This window comes from Pleuronectes platessa, chromosome 5 (assembly GCF_947347685.1).
Source record: "Pleuronectes platessa chromosome 5, fPlePla1.1, whole genome shotgun sequence".
Classification (NCBI taxonomy): domain Eukaryota; kingdom Metazoa; phylum Chordata; class Actinopteri; order Pleuronectiformes; family Pleuronectidae; genus Pleuronectes; species Pleuronectes platessa.
In genome coordinates, this window is record NC_070630.1 from 1,519,157 (window position 1) to 1,536,832 (window position 17,676).

The 17,676-nt window shown below is 42.2% G+C and overlaps 3 protein-coding genes and 5 non-coding genes across 8 annotated transcripts in view; all 8 read left to right on the plus strand.

Moving 5' to 3' along the window:
- rps3 (ribosomal protein S3) overlaps positions 1 to 4,201 on the plus strand; it is a 4,801-nt gene extending 600 nt beyond the window's left edge. The window contains exons 2-7 of the mRNA XM_053422065.1: positions 760 to 890; positions 1,557 to 1,650; positions 2,294 to 2,388; positions 3,025 to 3,212; positions 3,317 to 3,523; positions 4,125 to 4,201. Coding sequence (XP_053278040.1) covers positions 760 to 890; positions 1,557 to 1,650; positions 2,294 to 2,388; positions 3,025 to 3,212; positions 3,317 to 3,519 — 711 coding nt within the window. The 3' untranslated portion in view covers positions 3,520 to 3,523; positions 4,125 to 4,201. The remainder of the gene's footprint in view (positions 1 to 759; positions 891 to 1,556; positions 1,651 to 2,293; positions 2,389 to 3,024; positions 3,213 to 3,316; positions 3,524 to 4,124) is intronic.
- LOC128440999 (small nucleolar RNA SNORD15) lies at positions 364 to 509 on the plus strand. The gene has a single exon (XR_008338697.1). It is a non-coding gene; the product is annotated as a small nucleolar RNA SNORD15 (small nucleolar RNA).
- LOC128441004 (small nucleolar RNA SNORD15) lies at positions 1,074 to 1,223 on the plus strand. The gene has a single exon (XR_008338702.1). It is a non-coding gene; the product is annotated as a small nucleolar RNA SNORD15 (small nucleolar RNA).
- Positions 1,984 to 2,129, plus strand: LOC128441000 (small nucleolar RNA SNORD15). The gene has a single exon (XR_008338698.1). It is a non-coding gene; the product is annotated as a small nucleolar RNA SNORD15 (small nucleolar RNA).
- On the plus strand, positions 2,606 to 2,755 carry LOC128441002 (small nucleolar RNA SNORD15). The gene has a single exon (XR_008338700.1). It is a non-coding gene; the product is annotated as a small nucleolar RNA SNORD15 (small nucleolar RNA).
- LOC128441001 (small nucleolar RNA SNORD15) lies at positions 3,719 to 3,868 on the plus strand. The gene has a single exon (XR_008338699.1). It is a non-coding gene; the product is annotated as a small nucleolar RNA SNORD15 (small nucleolar RNA).
- Positions 4,202 to 5,767: 1,566 nt separating the features above from the next.
- On the plus strand, positions 5,768 to 8,183 carry LOC128439671 (zinc-binding protein A33-like). Its single transcript, XM_053422055.1, has 2 exons — positions 5,768 to 6,183; positions 6,271 to 8,183. Exon 2 carries the CDS (start codon positions 6,288 to 6,290, stop codon positions 7,677 to 7,679), a length of 1,392 nt encoding a protein of 463 aa, XP_053278030.1. The 5' UTR covers positions 5,768 to 6,183; positions 6,271 to 6,287; the 3' UTR covers positions 7,680 to 8,183.
- A 1,664-nt stretch (positions 8,184 to 9,847) lies between these two features.
- On the plus strand, positions 9,848 to 12,709 carry kctd14 (potassium channel tetramerization domain containing 14). Its single transcript, XM_053422066.1, has 4 exons — positions 9,848 to 9,916; positions 11,043 to 11,267; positions 11,473 to 11,607; positions 12,327 to 12,709. The coding sequence occupies exons 1-4, from the start codon at positions 9,863 to 9,865 to the stop codon at positions 12,636 to 12,638; spliced, it is 726 nt and encodes a 241-aa protein (XP_053278041.1). The 5' UTR covers positions 9,848 to 9,862; the 3' UTR covers positions 12,639 to 12,709.
- Positions 12,710 to 17,676: the final 4,967 nt, after the last annotated feature.

Sequence of the window (17,676 nt, forward strand, 5' to 3'; positions counted from 1 at the left end):
AAAAAAATAACACCTGACATGTGGCTGTGGAGTTTGACGATAAATTATGTTAAGTAACAGTTCCGTATACATATATGTATTTCTAATAACTGTCACCTGTGTATAAACATAAATGTATATTGAATGTAGACAATGCTGACAATATTCAGACCGTGTACTCGTCACATTGCTCCTCAATGCCAATTCTGAGACAAATACATATCTGGGAATTTAACTAAAATTCTATATTTCCCTTAATTCTTTTTAAGTATTTTTAAAGTTTGCTCAAACTTTCCAAACCAAACGTGATACACTACATAAGCCTGGACTACAGAAGTAATCTATTACTGTAGTCAAATATTAAGACCCATTTGGTGGTCCTCCCTTCAGTGATGATACGATGACGAGACGGAACAGGACTCAGTCTGGTTCTGGGTGAACTGGTTCAGGTCCACGTTCTGTGGTTCTGCTCCAGTTCCTCAGAGCAGCGAGTCTTCACGTGAAGACACAGAGGCATTTGTCTGAGAAGGGTCAAAGAGTATTTATACTTAACGTAGGGAATATCTTCCTGGAAGATATAACATAACTTTACAGTAGATATATTTGAATATATAAATCTACCAGAACCTACAGGAAACTGAAGAATTGAAAATCTCTACATCCTATTCACATTTAATTGCCCTTCTCGAGCCACTTAACTGAATTGTGTCCATAATGTATTTTAGTTATGATTCCAGAAGCTGTGTCCGTGTTGTAAACTGACCCTGAGTCTGTCCTCAGTTCGTCGCAGACGGGATCTTCAAGGCCGAGCTGAACGAGTTCCTGACTCGTGAGCTGGCCGAGGATGGGTACTCCGGAGTGGAGGTGCGAGTGACTCCCACCAGGACCGAGATCATCATCCTGGCTACAAGGTGATTATCTGTTCATGGTAATTAAACTTATGATTAACGCTGAAGAATACTGGTAAATAATAATCCTGCTAAAGTACCTCAGTGATGTGGGCTGTGCTGGTCAGGTGACAGCTTGTGGATTGTTCTCTTAATATGAGGACGAGTGAATAGTCTCATTAAATAAGATCCAGTTAGATCTGATCCCTTCAGTGATGATACGATGACGAGTCGGAACTGGACTCAGTCTGTTCTGTGGGAACTGGTTCAGAGTCACGTTCTGTGGTTCTGCTCCGGTTCCTCAGAGCAGCGAGTTCTTTTCAGGTGAAGACATTTCGAGGCATTTGTCTGAGAAGGATCAAAGTTAGAGCTGCTGCTGAAAGTCACATGAAAGTAAATGTGAAGGACACGAGAGGAAAGAGCTGCTGGAGTCAGAATGATGTGATGGTGGAAAGTGGTCAGAACCAGCGGGTCAGAACCATAGACCTGGAATAAATCAGTGCTTTCACAGGATCTACATCCATTTGTTCAATTGATGCTTCCACTGAAATGTTTCATATTTTTATCATCAGTCAAGAAATAAAGATCATGGTAGTTTTCTGGTTCATGGTTCTTATACATACTGGGCCTGTTGCACTAGTTAACCTGATGAGTCTGGATGAGGTTGTAACCATGATGTCTTGTCTGTAGAACCCAGAACGTCCTGGGTGAGAAGGGGCGTCGGATCAGAGAGCTGACCGCTGTGGTCCAGAAGAGGTTCGGCTTCCCTGAGGGCAGCGTGGAGGTACGTGGACGAGCCTCAGCTCAAACTCAACTCACATCTTTAAATGCAGCAAGAGAAAGTATTTTGTTAACTGCACAGCTTTAATAGAATAACACAATGTAATCTTTAAGCAGTCATTCAAATCCACAAGTTTAATTTGGCTGTTCACCTTCAATTCTGATTAAATCAAATTTATCTGAATTTAACATCTCAAATTTTTCCTTTATTCTTTTTAAGTATTTTTAAAGTTTGCTCAAACTTTCCAAACCAAACGTAATACAATACATAAGCCCGGACTACAGTGAAGTAATCTATTACTGTGGTCAAATATTAAGACTCATTTGGTGGTCCTCCCTTCAGTGATGATACGATGACGAGACGGAACAGGACTCAGTCTGGTTCTGGGTGAACTGGTTCAGGTCCACGTTCTGTGGTTCTGCTCCAGTTCCTCAGAGCAGCGAGTCTTCACGTGAAGACACAGAGGCATTTGTCTGAGAAGGGTCAACGAGTATTTATACTTTACTAAATTCTTTCTGAAAGAAGGATTCATGTAATTCGTAGGACTCAGTGTAACGTACTGGTTCTCCGACTCAGTGAGTTGAGGAGCCATCTTCACGTCTTCATGTCGGGTTGGATGGTGTTTGACTGTGTCCCCTCTCTGCAGCTGTATGCTGAGAAGGTCGCCACCCGTGGTTTGTGTGCCATCGCTCAGGCAGAGTCTCTGCGCTACAAGCTGCTCGGAGGCCTGGCTGTTCGGAGGTAAGCTGCTCTGGAACTTGAACCATCACAGACGTGTTTAAATCATCTGTCACCTGCTCAGTTTATCTTGAAAAATAAATTTAAACTCAACAGTCTAAATCCAACAATGATCACTTTTCTGCAGCGATCAGATTGAGAGAAGATTGGTTTAGTTCACATCATGGAACATCTTATATCTTTTCAAGCAGCCCAGGAGAACTGTTAGAGGTTCTGATCCCTTCAGTGATGATACGATGACGAGTCGGAACAGGACTCAGTCTGTTCTGTGGGAACCGGTTCAGAGTCACGTTCTGTGGTTCTGCTCCGGTTCCTCAGAGCAGCGAGTTCTTTTCAGGTGAAGACATTTCGAGGCATTTGTCTGAGAAGGAGCAGCACAGACACGTGTTGGTTTAGCTGCTACTGACGCTAACGTGCTGGAAATCTGTCTGTTAATAACAAACTGACTAGAGTGAGCAATAAGATGAGGAAATAATCCTAAAGTTTAGTATTGATATTTGCTTTTTACAAGACTTGTACATGTACACCTTGCCTATAACCACTTCAACACTTGTGCACTTTAAGTTTAAAACCAGCGTCACACGTAAAAGTTAACACAACTTTTCAGTAAGACGTTGGTCTATCCGTCTGTTCCTTCAGGGCCTGCTATGGTGTTCTGAGGTTCATCATGGAGAGCGGAGCTAAGGGCTGTGAGGTGGTGGTGTCTGGCAAGCTGAGAGGTCAGAGGGCAAAGTCCATGAAGTTCGTTGACGGCCTGATGATCCACAGCGGAGACCCGGTCAACTACTACGTCGACACAGCCGTCCGCCACGTCCTGCTGAGGCAGGGTGAGTGGAGCTCCACCACACACACCTGGTGATCCCACACTTTACAGGAGGATGGAACTTTCTCCTGGTTCTACATCATACTTGAACTTGTTGCTTGTCCTCAGGTGTGCTGGGCATCAAGGTGAAGATCATGCTGCCCTGGGACCCCAGCGGTAAGATCGGCCCCAAGAAGCCCCTGCCCGACCACGTGAGCATCGTGGAGCCCAAGGAGGAGTCCCTGCCCACCACACCCATCTCAGAGCAGAAGGGGGCCAAGCCAGAGGCGCCTGTCATGCCCCAGGGGGGAACACCTGTGCCCACTGCATAAGAGGGTAAGAGACAGGGTTTATAGTGACATTAACTAAATGAGAACATGGTTAACACTGAAGAATGCTGGTAAATAATAATCCTACTAAAGTTCCTCAGTGATGTGGGCTGTGCTGGTCAGGTGACAGCTTGTGGATTGTTCTCTTAATATGAGGACGAGTGAATAGTCTCATTAAATAAGATCCAGTTAGTTCTGATCCCTTCAGTGATGATACGATGACGAGTCGGAACAGGACTCAGTCTGTTCTGTGGGAACTGGTTCAGAGTCACGTTCTGTGGTTCTGCTCCGGTTCCTCAGAGCAGCGAGTTCTTTTCAGGTGAAGACATTTCGAGGCATTTGTCTGAGAAGGATCAAAGTTTGAGCTGCTGCTGAAAGTCGAGGGAAATTAAATGATGTGTTGGTGGAGAGGGACAACAGCTCTGAACCATAGATCTGGAGTAAATCACAGAATCTACATTCATTATATTAATTGATGCTTCCACTGAAATGTTAGTCAAGTTCCTTTATCAAGAGATAAAGGAATTAGTTTTTTGTTTCAGGAGGATCTTATTGACCTTATTGTTGAGAGCTGGTTTTTAAATTGTGTATTTTTGTGTTTTTTACAGGTTTTCAACCGTTCTACCAGATGGAAACAACACCCGGTGATTTTTGTGTACAAAAACAATAAAATCTGGAAAATACACTTCAACGTGTTGTGGTCACTTTGTGTTAAGTAAACGTTGAGCTACTGAATTAAAATATGTTTTGTTAGTTACTCAACTCGTTTAGCACCAAAAACCAAAGAAGAAAAGATGTTTTACTGAACTTTCTTACTGTTGATGGGAAATAAATGCTTAACTTTCCCATAACATTAATTTCTGCTACTGATTAATTTATTAGAACTTTGGTTGATTATTGAAAAAGCCTCTTTGTTCGGGCAGGGTTCATCTAATAAACTCCTGTAGTCCTAAAGAATGATAAAGATTTCATCAACATTGTGTAAGAAACTTCCACAAGACTACAGTTCCTTTTTTCTGACTTCATGCTCTGAGATCAGTTTAAAGAACATGAATAAGTCACCTGCTTGCTAACCGGAAGAGAGGTCTCACTCTGCTGCTTTTTCTGGTGACAGATTCCATCACCACGTACAGAAAGTTCAGTTACAGAAGATTCAATATTTTTTACGATAAAGAAAGGAGCTGAGCTATTTTTATCAGAATGATTTATCAATTTGAGATTGTTTCATCTTGATGAATCATAATTGTAAAATGTTTTATGGTTAGGGTTGCAAAATTCCGGGAATATTCAAAGCTGGAAACTTTCCATGGGTATTAACGGGAATAAACTGAAAATTGTGTGGATTATTTATGCTAACTGTATTTACCTTGTCATATACAGACATAAAAATGATTTGTCAGGCTGATTGGAGCCCTGAGAAAACTTTGGGCACTTGACTATATGTTTCTGCATCTTTGTGTCATTCTTAACATAGGTCTTTGCACAGTATTTGCAAATGTACACAGCCTTTCCTTCTACATGGGCTGTGGTGAAATGTCTCCACACATGAGAGTGCACGTGGCATTGTTCTGTAGAATAAGATGAGAAAACAGCTTGTAAAAAAACACTAATGCAATGCCAGACATATAAATAGTTGGCCAAACAATTGGAATCGTCTTTAAAAATACTTTATTTTTTGGAGACATTAATAGAAAGAGGCTAAATAAACAGATGAGCAATCCTCAATCAGCATGCTAATATATTTCCCCCAGTAATATCATTGAAACTCACCTGACCAGTCCTGCACACTACAGCAGGCCTCAATAGCCCTGCTGTAGTGTGCAGGAGGCTGGGAATTATCTGTGTGTGTGTGTGTTTGTGTACGCACATTGAGATTAACCAACCACATCATTGCAGCATTGGAAAACGTGTGCAGGTCCGAGGGAAGCTCACCTGGAGGCTGATGTGTTGGAACAGCTTCAATCCACAAAGTGTGACTTTCAACAAACCTGCTGAGATCCATGTTTGTAGATCCTGGTTCTCATCATTACATCTCATGTGTTATTTTAAACATGGTTTCCCTGAAGCGTGACTTCCATCACCTGCAGCACTTCACATGAATATTCATCACAAGTCTCATTAGAAGAGAAAAAATATGTTCATAAGTTTGATGAATTTATTTTCATCAAACTTATGACTTTGCTTCTGTCTCTTTAATGAGACTTCAGCTCTGCAGTTACGTCACAGACTCCCCCCCCCCCCCTGCACCGCCTGACCTTTGTCTTTAGGATCTGACACAAACTTCTTCTTGATAAAGTTAATATTTTATCATAACTTATCTTTACTCTAGCAGAACTACCTCTGAACTTTGAACACTGATCAGATCACGATCATATTCAAGCATCTATTTCACAACCAGGTCTCTTGTCTGTGTGAACTTGTTGCTGCCAAATGACTTTTGACCAGTTATCAAATCCAAGGCTTGAATCACTTTTTACAATCGTGTCCTGACGCACCAGAGAAACCAGGAAGCATCTGTTCCTCCCTGAAGAGACGCAGGCTGAAAACCAGACGATCACATTCACCTTCCAAACCAAACTGAACCAAACCAGACCAGACGTCCTGAGTGAGTCCAGCTACAGGAGAGAAGAGTCAAACTACAACCTGCCGACGCTCCACACACTGACCGTGAGTTTAACAAACACCTCGACTCAGAGGGGAAGTGAACCTCAGTGAAGTTCATGGAGCTGTGACTGACTGACTGTCTGTTTTCAGCTGCACCTGGAGACTCAATGGCTTCCAGATTAGAAGAGGATCTCTGCTGTCCCGTCTGCCATGATGTCTTCAGAGATCCTGTCATTCTGTCATGTAGCCACAGCTTCTGTAAAGACTGTGTGAAGAGCTGGTGGAAAGACAAAGAAGTAAAAGAGTGTCCACTTTGTAAGAGAAGATCTTCAAAGTCTGAACCACCTAACCTGGTGTTAAAGAACCTGTGTGAGACCTTCTTACAGGAGAGAGATCAGAGCTCTTCACCTGCTCTCTGCAGTCTGCACTCAGAGAAACTCAGACTCTTCTGTCTGGACCATCAGCAGCCAGTGTGTGTCATCTGCAGAGATTCAGAGAAACACAGCGACCACAGATTCAGACCCATCGATGAAGCTGCACCACAACACAAGAAGCAGCTTCAGGAAACTCTGGAGCCCTTGAAGGAGAAGTTACAGAGTTTTGAACGTGTTAAAGTAAAGTTTGAACAAACAGCAGAACACATTAAGGTCCAGGCCGGACTCACAGAGACACAGATCAAGGAGCAGTTTAAAAAGCTTCATCAGTTTCTGGAGGAGGAAGAGGAGGCCAGGCTGGCTGCACTGAGGGAGGAAGAGGAGCAGAAGAGTCGGATGATGAAGGAGAAGATTGAGTCTCTGAGCAGAGACATAACGTCTCTTTCAGACACAATCAGAACCACAGAGGACGAGCTGAGAGCTGAAGACGTCTCGTTCCTGCTCAACTACAAGGCTGCAGTGGAACGAGTCCAGCAGCGCCCCCTGCTGGATGATCCACAGCTGGCCTCAGGAGCTCTGATAGACAAGGCCAAACATCTGGGCAACCTGAGCTTCAACATCTGGAACAAGATGAAGGACGTGGTCTCCTACAGTCCTGTGGTTCTGGACCCAAACTCTGCTCATCCAGAACTCGTCCTGTCTGAAGATCTGACCAGTTTGAGACTAGGAGAGAAACAGAAGCTTCCTGACAATCCAGAGAGGTTTGATCAATACCGCTCAGTCCTGGGATCTGAGGGTTTTAACTCAGGGACTCACAGCTGGGACGTCCTGGTTGGAGACAGTACACACTGGTACCTGGGTGTGTCAGCAGAGTCTGTCCAGAGGAAGGGAGAGGATCTGTCTGGATTATGGGGAATATTGTTCCATGAAGGTAAATACAACACATGGTCACCATCAGGAGTATCTGATCTCTCTGTGCAGAAGATCCAGAGGATCAGAGTGAAACTGGACTGGAACAGAGGAGAACTGTCGTTCTCTGATCCTGATACTAACAAACACATTCACACCTTCAGACACACTTTCACTCAGAAGATGTTTCCATACTTTAACACTATAGATTATGATCATCACCCATTGAAGCTGTTACCTGTGAAAGTCTCTGTGACTCTGGATCAGAGCCGTTAGAGATAAAGATTTTATTCATCATGTTTATTTCTTCAAGAGAAATCTGCTGAATTTAAAAGTTAAACTCGTTATTCTAAAGCTTTGTTTATTTCTCTTTTTACTTCTCACTCATTTTTATTTCTCCCGTCGACTTTTCCACGTGTGTAAAAAGATTTGATTATTTTCTGATCTTTATCTTTGGTTTGTTTTTTACTTTCATGGAAAATGTTTTCTATCATTTAGATTTTGTGTGGATCCATGAAGTCGAGCAAACTGATGAAGATCCACATAAAAACACATTTATCAATAACAGCTGATCATTGTTCACATTCAACAAACTTTATTAAAACTCACACATGATTCATGTTTAATCACATAAAGTCTGTTCACATATGAAATAATCCAACATATGTGAACATTTGTCGGTTTGATGTGATGAAGCCAAAATGATTCTGTCTGTAAAAGTGTTTATTCAACAGCAGCCGAGTGATGTGATTTTAATATTGTGATCAAAATAAAAAAACCTATGAAACAAAAACAAAGTTTTGACATTTTTTAAGGTGAAATGTAAATATGAAGCCAAAATGATTGTGTCTGTAAAAGTGTTTTCATTAATACAGTAAAATGAATCTATTCTTCATGTTATTCTCTGGGACGCTCGGACTCGCCTGCACCATGTGACTCTCACACAAGCAGCAGAAACCCATGTAGACCTGTGAGCTGGTTCCACCTGGGTCAGGGTCTGAAGCCCACCAGGACCCACTGGGCACAGAGACGACTGGTTTCACAGATCATCACATGTTCCTTTTACATTTCTCATCACGTAGAATCTGTGAAAAACATCATGACAGTGATTAAACAGCAGTTTGAACGTGTGCGGGTCCGAGGGAAGCTCACCTGGAGGCTGATGTGTTGGAACAGCTTCAATCCACAAAATGTGACTTTCAACAAACCTGCTGAGATCCATGTTTGTAGATCCTGGTTCTCATCATGTCATGTGAGGGTCGTCTTTACACCCGAGGTGGAGAGACTCCTTCTTATCCAAGTGTCTTCAGGTCAGAGGTCAGGTGCAGCACCTCAACAGCCCAGCTGTAGTGTGAAGGATTATGGGAATTATCTGTGCATGTGATGGAGAACTGCACAGTGCAGGGTTGAAATTCAACTTGCAGCGTGTGCTGCATTCCATACATCTTTAAAATAGAGTTTTGAATGATGTTTTTATTGCTCAGCGTTTAATTTGCGTTTTTCTTTCTTTTTTTCACATTCCCCATATTCCCGAGCTTAAATTCCCATGGAAAGTCTCCAGAAATTTACTGGAAATTTACTGCCCCTTTGAAACTCTATTTATGATAAATTAGTCATCAGTGTTCAACTCAACATTTACTTAAAATATTTACATGTAATTTGTAAACTTTCTTTTATACAGAATCAAATCATGTTTACAAAACTGATTATATTTCAATGTATTTTTTAATTAGTTGTTATAAATGATGCTCATTTGTTTGAAACATTTATACTTTTAAAGGAAACGAGTGTGGCCATGGATAGTCAGGTACCACAGATCCCGTTGAGCTCAGTGAGCTGAACCTCGACTTTTAACCTGTTATTGTTTTTATTTCAGACTATTAATTCAGAAGAGTTAACCATTAACATGTTATTCTTATTATGAATCATTAAATCTATCCACTACTATCTGTGAATTATTATGGTACTGAAGCAAAGTCTCAATGAAGTTCTGGAGACTTTAAATACTGTTGTAATTATCCTGTAATAACAAGGTTGTTTTTCATAAAGTAAAAATGTGTGGAGTCATAATAGTCTCATGAATGTGATGTGTTTCTGTACATGAAGTCTCAATATGATGTCATGAACCACAACGTCTGTGTTCAACACAAAACATAACAAAACACGACAAAGTGATAATAACTTGAGTCTCTTTTGTCCGTGGGGACAAGAAGTAAAGCAAAGAAACTAGTTTTCAAAAATCAGGACAGAAAAAATCCAACAGAGTTTGAAGTAAATTAATAATTATCAATAAACGCAGATGGAATAATGGCCAAGAAAGTGGTCGAGACCTTTTACAACCGAGTGGCTCCTCTTGTCATCACTCAAGCATCAGGTCCGTGTTAGACCACGCCCCCTGGCTGCTACCTGTGGAGCGGTGTAAGAAGTCCCAGCATGCATCTGGACGAGCTGTGGACAAGATGAGTCTTCCGGACCTGAAGTCACCTGGAAAACAGTCTGCACCTGCACACACAGTAAGAGCTGCACATCTGTCTCATCTGGAGGATCTTCACGGGGGGGGGGGTCCAGCTGTGGGGCTCTGAGCACGTGACGGATCCTGAAGGGTCCCGAACCGAACACCTTCTGTTCCTCTCTTCTCTTCTCTTCTCTTCTCCTCTCTCTCTTCTCTTCTCTTCTCTTCTCTTCTCCTCTCTCTCTCTCTTCTCCTCTCTCTCTTCTCTTCTCTTCTCTTCTCTTCTCCTCTCTCTCTTCTCTTCTCTTCTCTTCTCCTCTCTCTCTTCTCTTCTCTTCTCCTCTCTCTCTTCTCTTCTCTTCTCCTCTCTCTCTTCTCTTCTGTGACACAGCTCAGTTTGTTTAAGGCGGTTTTTCAAACTGGGGAAACTCCTGAGACCAGTTTTTTTTATCTTGTTCCTTTTCCTCCTTTAATTTAAACTTCCTGAAACTTTAATATAAATGTGAAGTTACATGAATATTAGTGACGGAGATTAAGGATCTTTGTAAATTCTGAATTTAAAACCATTTTAGAAAACTGAGAAATGTCAGGATTTATGAGAACATCTGGTGTAGTCTGTATAGTCAATTATATTATATATTAATATATATATATTATTATTCATTAAGTTTATGTAGAAAAGTACAATTGTACCTATTCAATAAATGTATTTGATTAAAGGAGTAGAGTTTAGTTCAAATGTCAAAACTGAGGGACTGAACCCAGTTAATGAATTTTCCACCACTGCTTAAAAACCAGTAGCTTTTAATTCTGACGCCCTGGAGAACACATGAAGAAACTGGGACCAGCTGCTGGAACTGGGAGTTCCTCTCTGACACAGTTCAGAGGCATGTTGTCTTATCAGCCTGAGCAAAGCAACGTGTAGGCGACTGCAGCTGCCGCCCACCTTCTGTTTGTGTGTCTGTGTGAGTGTGTGTGTGTGTCTGTGTGTGTGTCTTTGTGTGTTTAACTGTCATGTACAGTATCAGCTGTGTTACAATAATAAACGTGATAGATGTGTAGATTAGACTGGGAGCTGGAGCTGGGGCAGGATGTGGAGTGGTCCTGGTGTGTGTGTGATGTTCAGTGGACCTAAGAGAAGAAGAGTTCATAGTGACTCCCGGCCCCCCCCCCCCCCCCCCCCCCAGGCGTCCCCGGTGGTGCAGCTGAACGTGGGCGGTCACGTGTTCAGCACGTCTCTGCTCACGCTGAGGAAACACCCCAGCTCCACGCTGGCCGAGCTGTTCAGCGGACATGCCAAGCTACGCACGGACGCACAGGGGCGCTTCTTCATCGACCGGGACGGATCCCACTTCGGGGCCGTGCTGGAGTTCATGAGGTCAGAGCGGCTGCCCACCGAGCACGTCCTGGAGGTTCGAGTCCCGTCGTTTACTTACAAATCACCTGCATTGGAGAATTCTTGAAGGAAATATGTTCTGGGAGTGTTCCACAGTGTGAGTGTGTGTGTGTGTGTGTGTGTGTGTGTGTGTGTGTGTGTGTGTGTGTGTGTGTGTGTGTGTGTGTGTGTGTGTGTGTGTGTGTGTGTGTGTGTGTGTGTGTGTGTGTGTGTGTGTGCAGGTTCACAGGGAGGCAGTGCACTACAACATCAAAGCACTCGTCAAACTGCTGGAGGAAACTCCTGTGATGTTCGGGGAGCAGGTGGGACGACAGCAGTTCCTCTCCAGAGTCCCTCACTACAGAGAAAACATCGAGGTCGGGCTCAACACCGAGTTCCCCTCATTCTAACTCAGGACTCCATCAGGTCCCTTTGTTGTGTTGATGTAGTTTGAGCTCGTTCAGGTGGTTTTCATCTTTGATCGTTAATGTTTAATGCAAAAACAATCCAGGAAGTGTTTTTAACCTTCTTCCTCATTGTGAGATAATTTCACAAATGTTCCAGAGTAAATCATGGATCCTGATGAAATGATCAGGTTTATTTAGGAAACTGATATCTATGAGTGTAAAGACGCTTCTTCAGATGTGGATGTTTGGGGACTGATATCAGGAGTAAAACAGGCTGATTTCGATTTATCAGCCAATTATTCATAGTCTAAAAATCTTCATTTCGTGATCGAGTTTGATATTTAACCGTTAAATCATAAACTTTATTATAGGTATTATACATAAAAAGAAAACCCAAATAAAACCGTATATATAGAACCTAAATTAATTTATATAAATACATCAAATATAAATGCATGTCTTGTTTAATCTGCAAAATGAAGGTTTTCTTTTTGACAGACATAAAGACTGATCCTCGGTCTGTGACTCGCTCATATCGGCTGATTCTTCAGCAAACTGATCCAAAAACAAAGAAACTCAACTCCTGTGATAGACTTCCTGACAAATGACCTCTTTAGATAAAGAGCATAAAAACGTTCTGAGATGATTAACAGTCCAAATGAAACGCAGTTATTCCTCTTCTCTTCCAGGTGCTGATACGAATCGCCCGAGCCGAGGCCATCGCCGCACGCCACTCCTCCATCTTGATCTGCGTGCTGAGGACGGAGGAGGACCTGGCTCTCTCTGAAGACGCCATCAACAGCTTGGACGCGGCCAAGGAGTCGGTGGTGACCTTCGGGCCCTGGACCGCGACCCTCTCCGTTGAAGACCTGCTGGACTGTGTCAAGATGGACATCGAGAGTCAGGGCTACAAGGTGAGCATCAAGCCTCACCTTGTGGAGAAGAGCTTCCTGTCCAAGAGATACGACTACTTCCACAAACTGGTCTTCACCTGGTGGTGACCAGGAGGTGGTGACGAGGAGGCGGTGACGAGGAGGCGGTGACGAGGAGGCGGTGACGAGGAGGCGGTGACGAGGAGGCGGTGACCAGGAGGCGTTGACGAGGAGGTGGTGACCAGGAGGTGGTGACCAGGAGGCGGTGACCAGGAGGCGTTGACGAGGAGGTGGTGACCAGGAGGTGGTGACCAGGAGGTGGTGACGAGGAGGTGGTGACGAGGAGGCGGTGACGAGGAGGCGGTGACGAGGAGGCGGTGACCAGGAGGCGGTGACGAGGAGGTGGTGACGAGGAGGCGGTGACCAGGAGGCGGTGACCAGGAGGCGGTGACGAGGAGGCGGCTTCCTCCTCGTGAAGCTGTGGAGGAACTGACCTGCGCAAAGATGAGAAGAGAAGGAATAAGGATGCAGTAAATAAATGAATATTAAATTAAATGCAAGAAAAATCATAGTGTGTAGTTGATCTGTCAATCATCCAATCAACCCCATGACACACGTTGACTGACAGGCCCTCATTTGCATAATGGCACAGGAAATACATGAACAATTAAACAAAAGATAAATAAATGAATTCAAACACAGATTGACAACAAAAGAACAGACTGTATTAATTCATCTCTAAGAATATCAGTGTAGGTCACATATTACAAATCAATTTTTCATTCTTCTATTAAGTGTCTGAAAAAAAAACAGGCAGAAGTTCAATAAATAATATTTCTTAAAATCCCAGGTGCCAATTTTCAACATTATTTTAGTTTAATTCTGTTTGTTCATTCAACGTAAAATAAATGTTTGTGTTCACTCACAAGTTTGAACAGCAGGGGGCAGTAGAGCATCTGTAATGATTTTCTGAGGTGCTTTGTTAAAGTTCCACTAAAGTCGACCTTGGTCTAAAATTACATTTTGGTGCTCGTAGATGTAACTTTAGTTTCACATCCTGTTTTACTGCTGCTTCAGTTTAATAAACAGTAAACCAGAGCAGTTATTGTTCAATCATTTATGTTTCTGCTGCATCAACATGACCATGTGGATGACAAACGTGATATTTAACTTTAAAATGTAAAAAAATACTTATTGTCCATCTTTGAAAAACAGTAGAAGACGTTTGTTAGACCTGATGGTAAATTCAGGCGGTGGTTAACCTCTCACACTCGACAGTGAGAAACCCCCGCCCCAGATTCGAAGACACCAGGACACTAGAAGCTGCGAGCTGAAGGTGTGAGTCAGCAGAACGAGGCCCCCCCACCGAGCGGGACAGGGTTCATGACGGCCTCGGGTCCGACCACTTCCTGTGAGAGCAGCGACACCAACCAGCAGCGGTTACAGAAACATGCTGAAGTGAATGTTCCACCGATTACAAAATCAGGTCCTGACAACAAGAGCCCCAGAGATCATAATAAATAATAACTTGACTTGCAGAGCGTCTTTCAAAGCAGCTGATACGAAGAGAAACAAGAAAATGAAACCTCAAAAACCAGAAGCTGAATAATACAGTGTCGTTTCAAATCAATGATATAATCTAAAATCAAAGCCAGCAGATAAAACAATACTCTAATTAATTATTACATAGTATGAACTTATAAATACTGACAAATGGTTAATATTCACCAACTTCAGGAGGAAAACAGTCTAAAGCAGTGAACAGCAGTGATATTTATTATATCATTAAATACTTTTATTAAAGCTGCAGAGGCAGATTCAATGTGCTCAACTGGGACATTACAGTTTTTTCCTATCGTTTTAGGCAATTTACCTAAACCATGTTCACATTCCCTAAACACTTCACACAGTGAGCATACCAGTAGACCATGTGAACCAAACTGTGGTTACTTGCCCCTATGCTAAGATACAAATGCTGGCAATGACGCCTTCTTCCAAATTTCATGGATACCTGCCCCAGTCAATGTTCACAAAACGCTGTGGAACTACAGCTTATTTTACCAATGTTTAGATACTCTGTTCAAAACAGTGAACTTTCTGTTCAAAACCTAACTTATCAGTAATTTAGATCACTGTAGATGAAAAGATGCTGCATTTGGAGAGACAAATGAAGTTACATGTTTGAATAAGAAAAAATATTTAGTTTATAGTTTATTTATTTTATTTTACAGTAATTTAGATTTTTTTCCCCCTGTGCACCATAGTTCTTGGTGAATTGGCATGGAATTACTTTTTTTACGTAAAAGCAACACTACATACAATGATCTGTACAAAACACAGAGGATAAGTTTTGCAATGCACAACACCTGGTGGTCATTTCAGCTAAAGACCTACTCAGGTGTTTTACATGTAATTTGTGCCTCGTTGAAAAAGGGCCTTCTTTGGCATTTGCTTTGGACTTCTTTACGTAGTTGGTATAGGAAAATGGATGCAGCAAGAGCAAGAGCAAGAGCAAGAGGCAGAGGCAGAGGAAGAGGTGGAGGTGGAGGTAAAGGTGGAGTAGGAGGAAGAGGAAGAGGTAGAGGAAGAGGAAGAGGAAGAGGTAGAGGAAGAGGGAGAGGGAGAGGAGCAGCAGCAGCAAGGACAGTTGTATCTGATGAAATCAGAGCAACTGTCATCGACCATGTTATCAATCATGGTCTGTCCATGAGGGAAGCTGGTCTGAGGGTTCAGCCGAACTTGCCAAGATCAACGGTGGCATCAATCGTGAGGGTTTTCACACAAACTAACAGGTACTATACAGTATTTACAGCATTCTGACTCATGTGTTTGTAACAGTAGTAATGTGATGTGAGAAGTCTCCAAAACTCTACTGACGTATCAGTGCATTTGTGTCTGACTCACTATTGTAGGACCCAACGGTTGCCCCACTCAGGTGGAAGGGGAAGAAAATTCACTTTGCCACAAGAAAATGCAATAGTGCAAATGGTTATTGCTAACAATAGTATAAGGCTAAGAGAAATTTGTGCAAACATCATCGCAGACATTGGTGTATTTGCCAACATTGAGAGTGTTGGCACCACGACCATCGCCAGAGTGCTGAAAAAGCACCAAATTGGAATGAAGCAGCTTTACACTGTCCCCTTCGAGAGGAACTCTGAGCGGATAAAGGAACTCCGGTACCAATACGTCCAGGTAAGACTGAACACAGGACACACTGTCATGTTGATTGTGATTTTGCACAAAACTGTAAGCTATGCCATTTTTGTCTTATGGTATCTTGTGTATTCTCTAATTTCCTGAAGAGAGCCATGGAACTTGAAGCCAGTGAGAATGAACATGCGTTCATCTTTGTGGATGAGGCTGGCTTCAACCTGGCAAAAACACGTCGCCGTGGAAGGAACCTGATTGGGAAAAGGGCCACGATAGATGTTCCAGGCCAGAGGGGTGCGGACATCACCATGTGCGCAGCAATTTCGAACGATGGACTGCAGCTGCAGAAGGCCGGCATAGGCCCATACAACACCGAACGCCTAATTGCCTTCATAAATGAGCTTTACGAAAGGCTCACAGCAAGAGAGGTAGACAGGCAGAATCTACCAACGTATGTAATTGTATGGGACAATGTGGCCTTTCACCACTCCCGGCAAGTCACAGGGTGGTTTGCGGCGCATCCTAGGATGATGTCACTTTTCCTTCCGCCTTACTCTCCTTTCCTCAACCCCATCGAGGAATTCTTTTCGGCGTGGAGATGGAAGGTCTATGACCACCGCCCTCAGGACCAGATGTCCCTATTAGAGGCAATGGCTGCTGGGTGTATGGACATAGCCCCAGAAGATATCCAGGCCTGGATAAGGCATTCCAAAAGATTTTATCCACGTTGTATGGCAAGAGAAACCATACGTTGCGACGTAGATGAAAATTTGTGGCCAAATGCGGAGGATAGGAGGGATTAGACCAATTCTGCGCCACTGTTGGGCTACTGTAATATACAGTATGTGCAGGTTTTGTGCATTGCATTTTTTGTTAGAACACATTTTTTGACTTTGTAATGTATTTTCTGTTTTGTGTAACACTTGCACTGTGACAAAATCTCCAAAAAGTAAAGCACAGTGAAAAAAACTGTTGTGTTTGTGATTTGTTTCTGGATCATATATTACGTACTTACTGTATGTAATTTGCATTACAAAAACTGAAAATTGTTATTCTCAGTTTCTCATAAAACACTTACAGTATTTACTGTATTTACAATTACAGTACATTTACCACACTCAATTGTGACATCTTTTGTGGGAGGTAAACCGACATATGAACACTGTCAGCAGATACTTGGCTTGGATTGTCATACTGTAATATTACAAACTTTATTACTGTAGTCCAAAGAAGTGTTTGTCTGTGTTTTTTCTCTTTTTTTCAATGCAACTCTACAGGAAATCTATGCCAAACTGGAGGACACAGCAACATTTTATATATGCAATTGGCAATGCTTCAAGATGTTAGTGTTTTTTAGGTCATAGTGTTCTGAGAGGAAACATGTGTTAAGTTATGGCAGCATTGTTTGTGGTGTGGTTGTTGTAGTGCATTTTGCACCAAAGGTTAACAGATATGCAGAGGTGTGTGTCTCTAAAGCCCACTGTGTTAAGTGATAGGGAAAAGTGACCATAGTATGGGAACATGACCGAAAACGATAGGAAAAAACTGTAAAAACAACACAGATGATATCAAAACAAATCAATTCAAAATAAAGATGTTTAAATTTTTTGGGAGAATGAAAGATGAAAAAGAGCAGAATAAAAGAGGGGAAGAGAATAAAAGTAAAAGAAATCTGTATGAAAAATGTAAAATAAGTTAAAGGAGTAAAATAATTTAAATAAAACAGCTCAATTAAAATACATTGACACTATGACCTTAGATTTTGTAAAATAGTTTAGTTAAAAACCCTTCAACTTTGAATGAAGTTATCAATCTTAATTTAAAAGTTCCAGTACCTGGATAGTTTGGATATTTTTACATTCATGGTCCCCACAGGATGAATCCTACGACTTTGAGGGTGAATATAAACTGATCAACTCCTTCATGTCCCTGTGAAGTTGCATTTGAATAACTTTGTTGACCTTGTCCTCAAGAGCCAGAATCAGGTCCCATTGTTGTCCTGATATCTTTAACA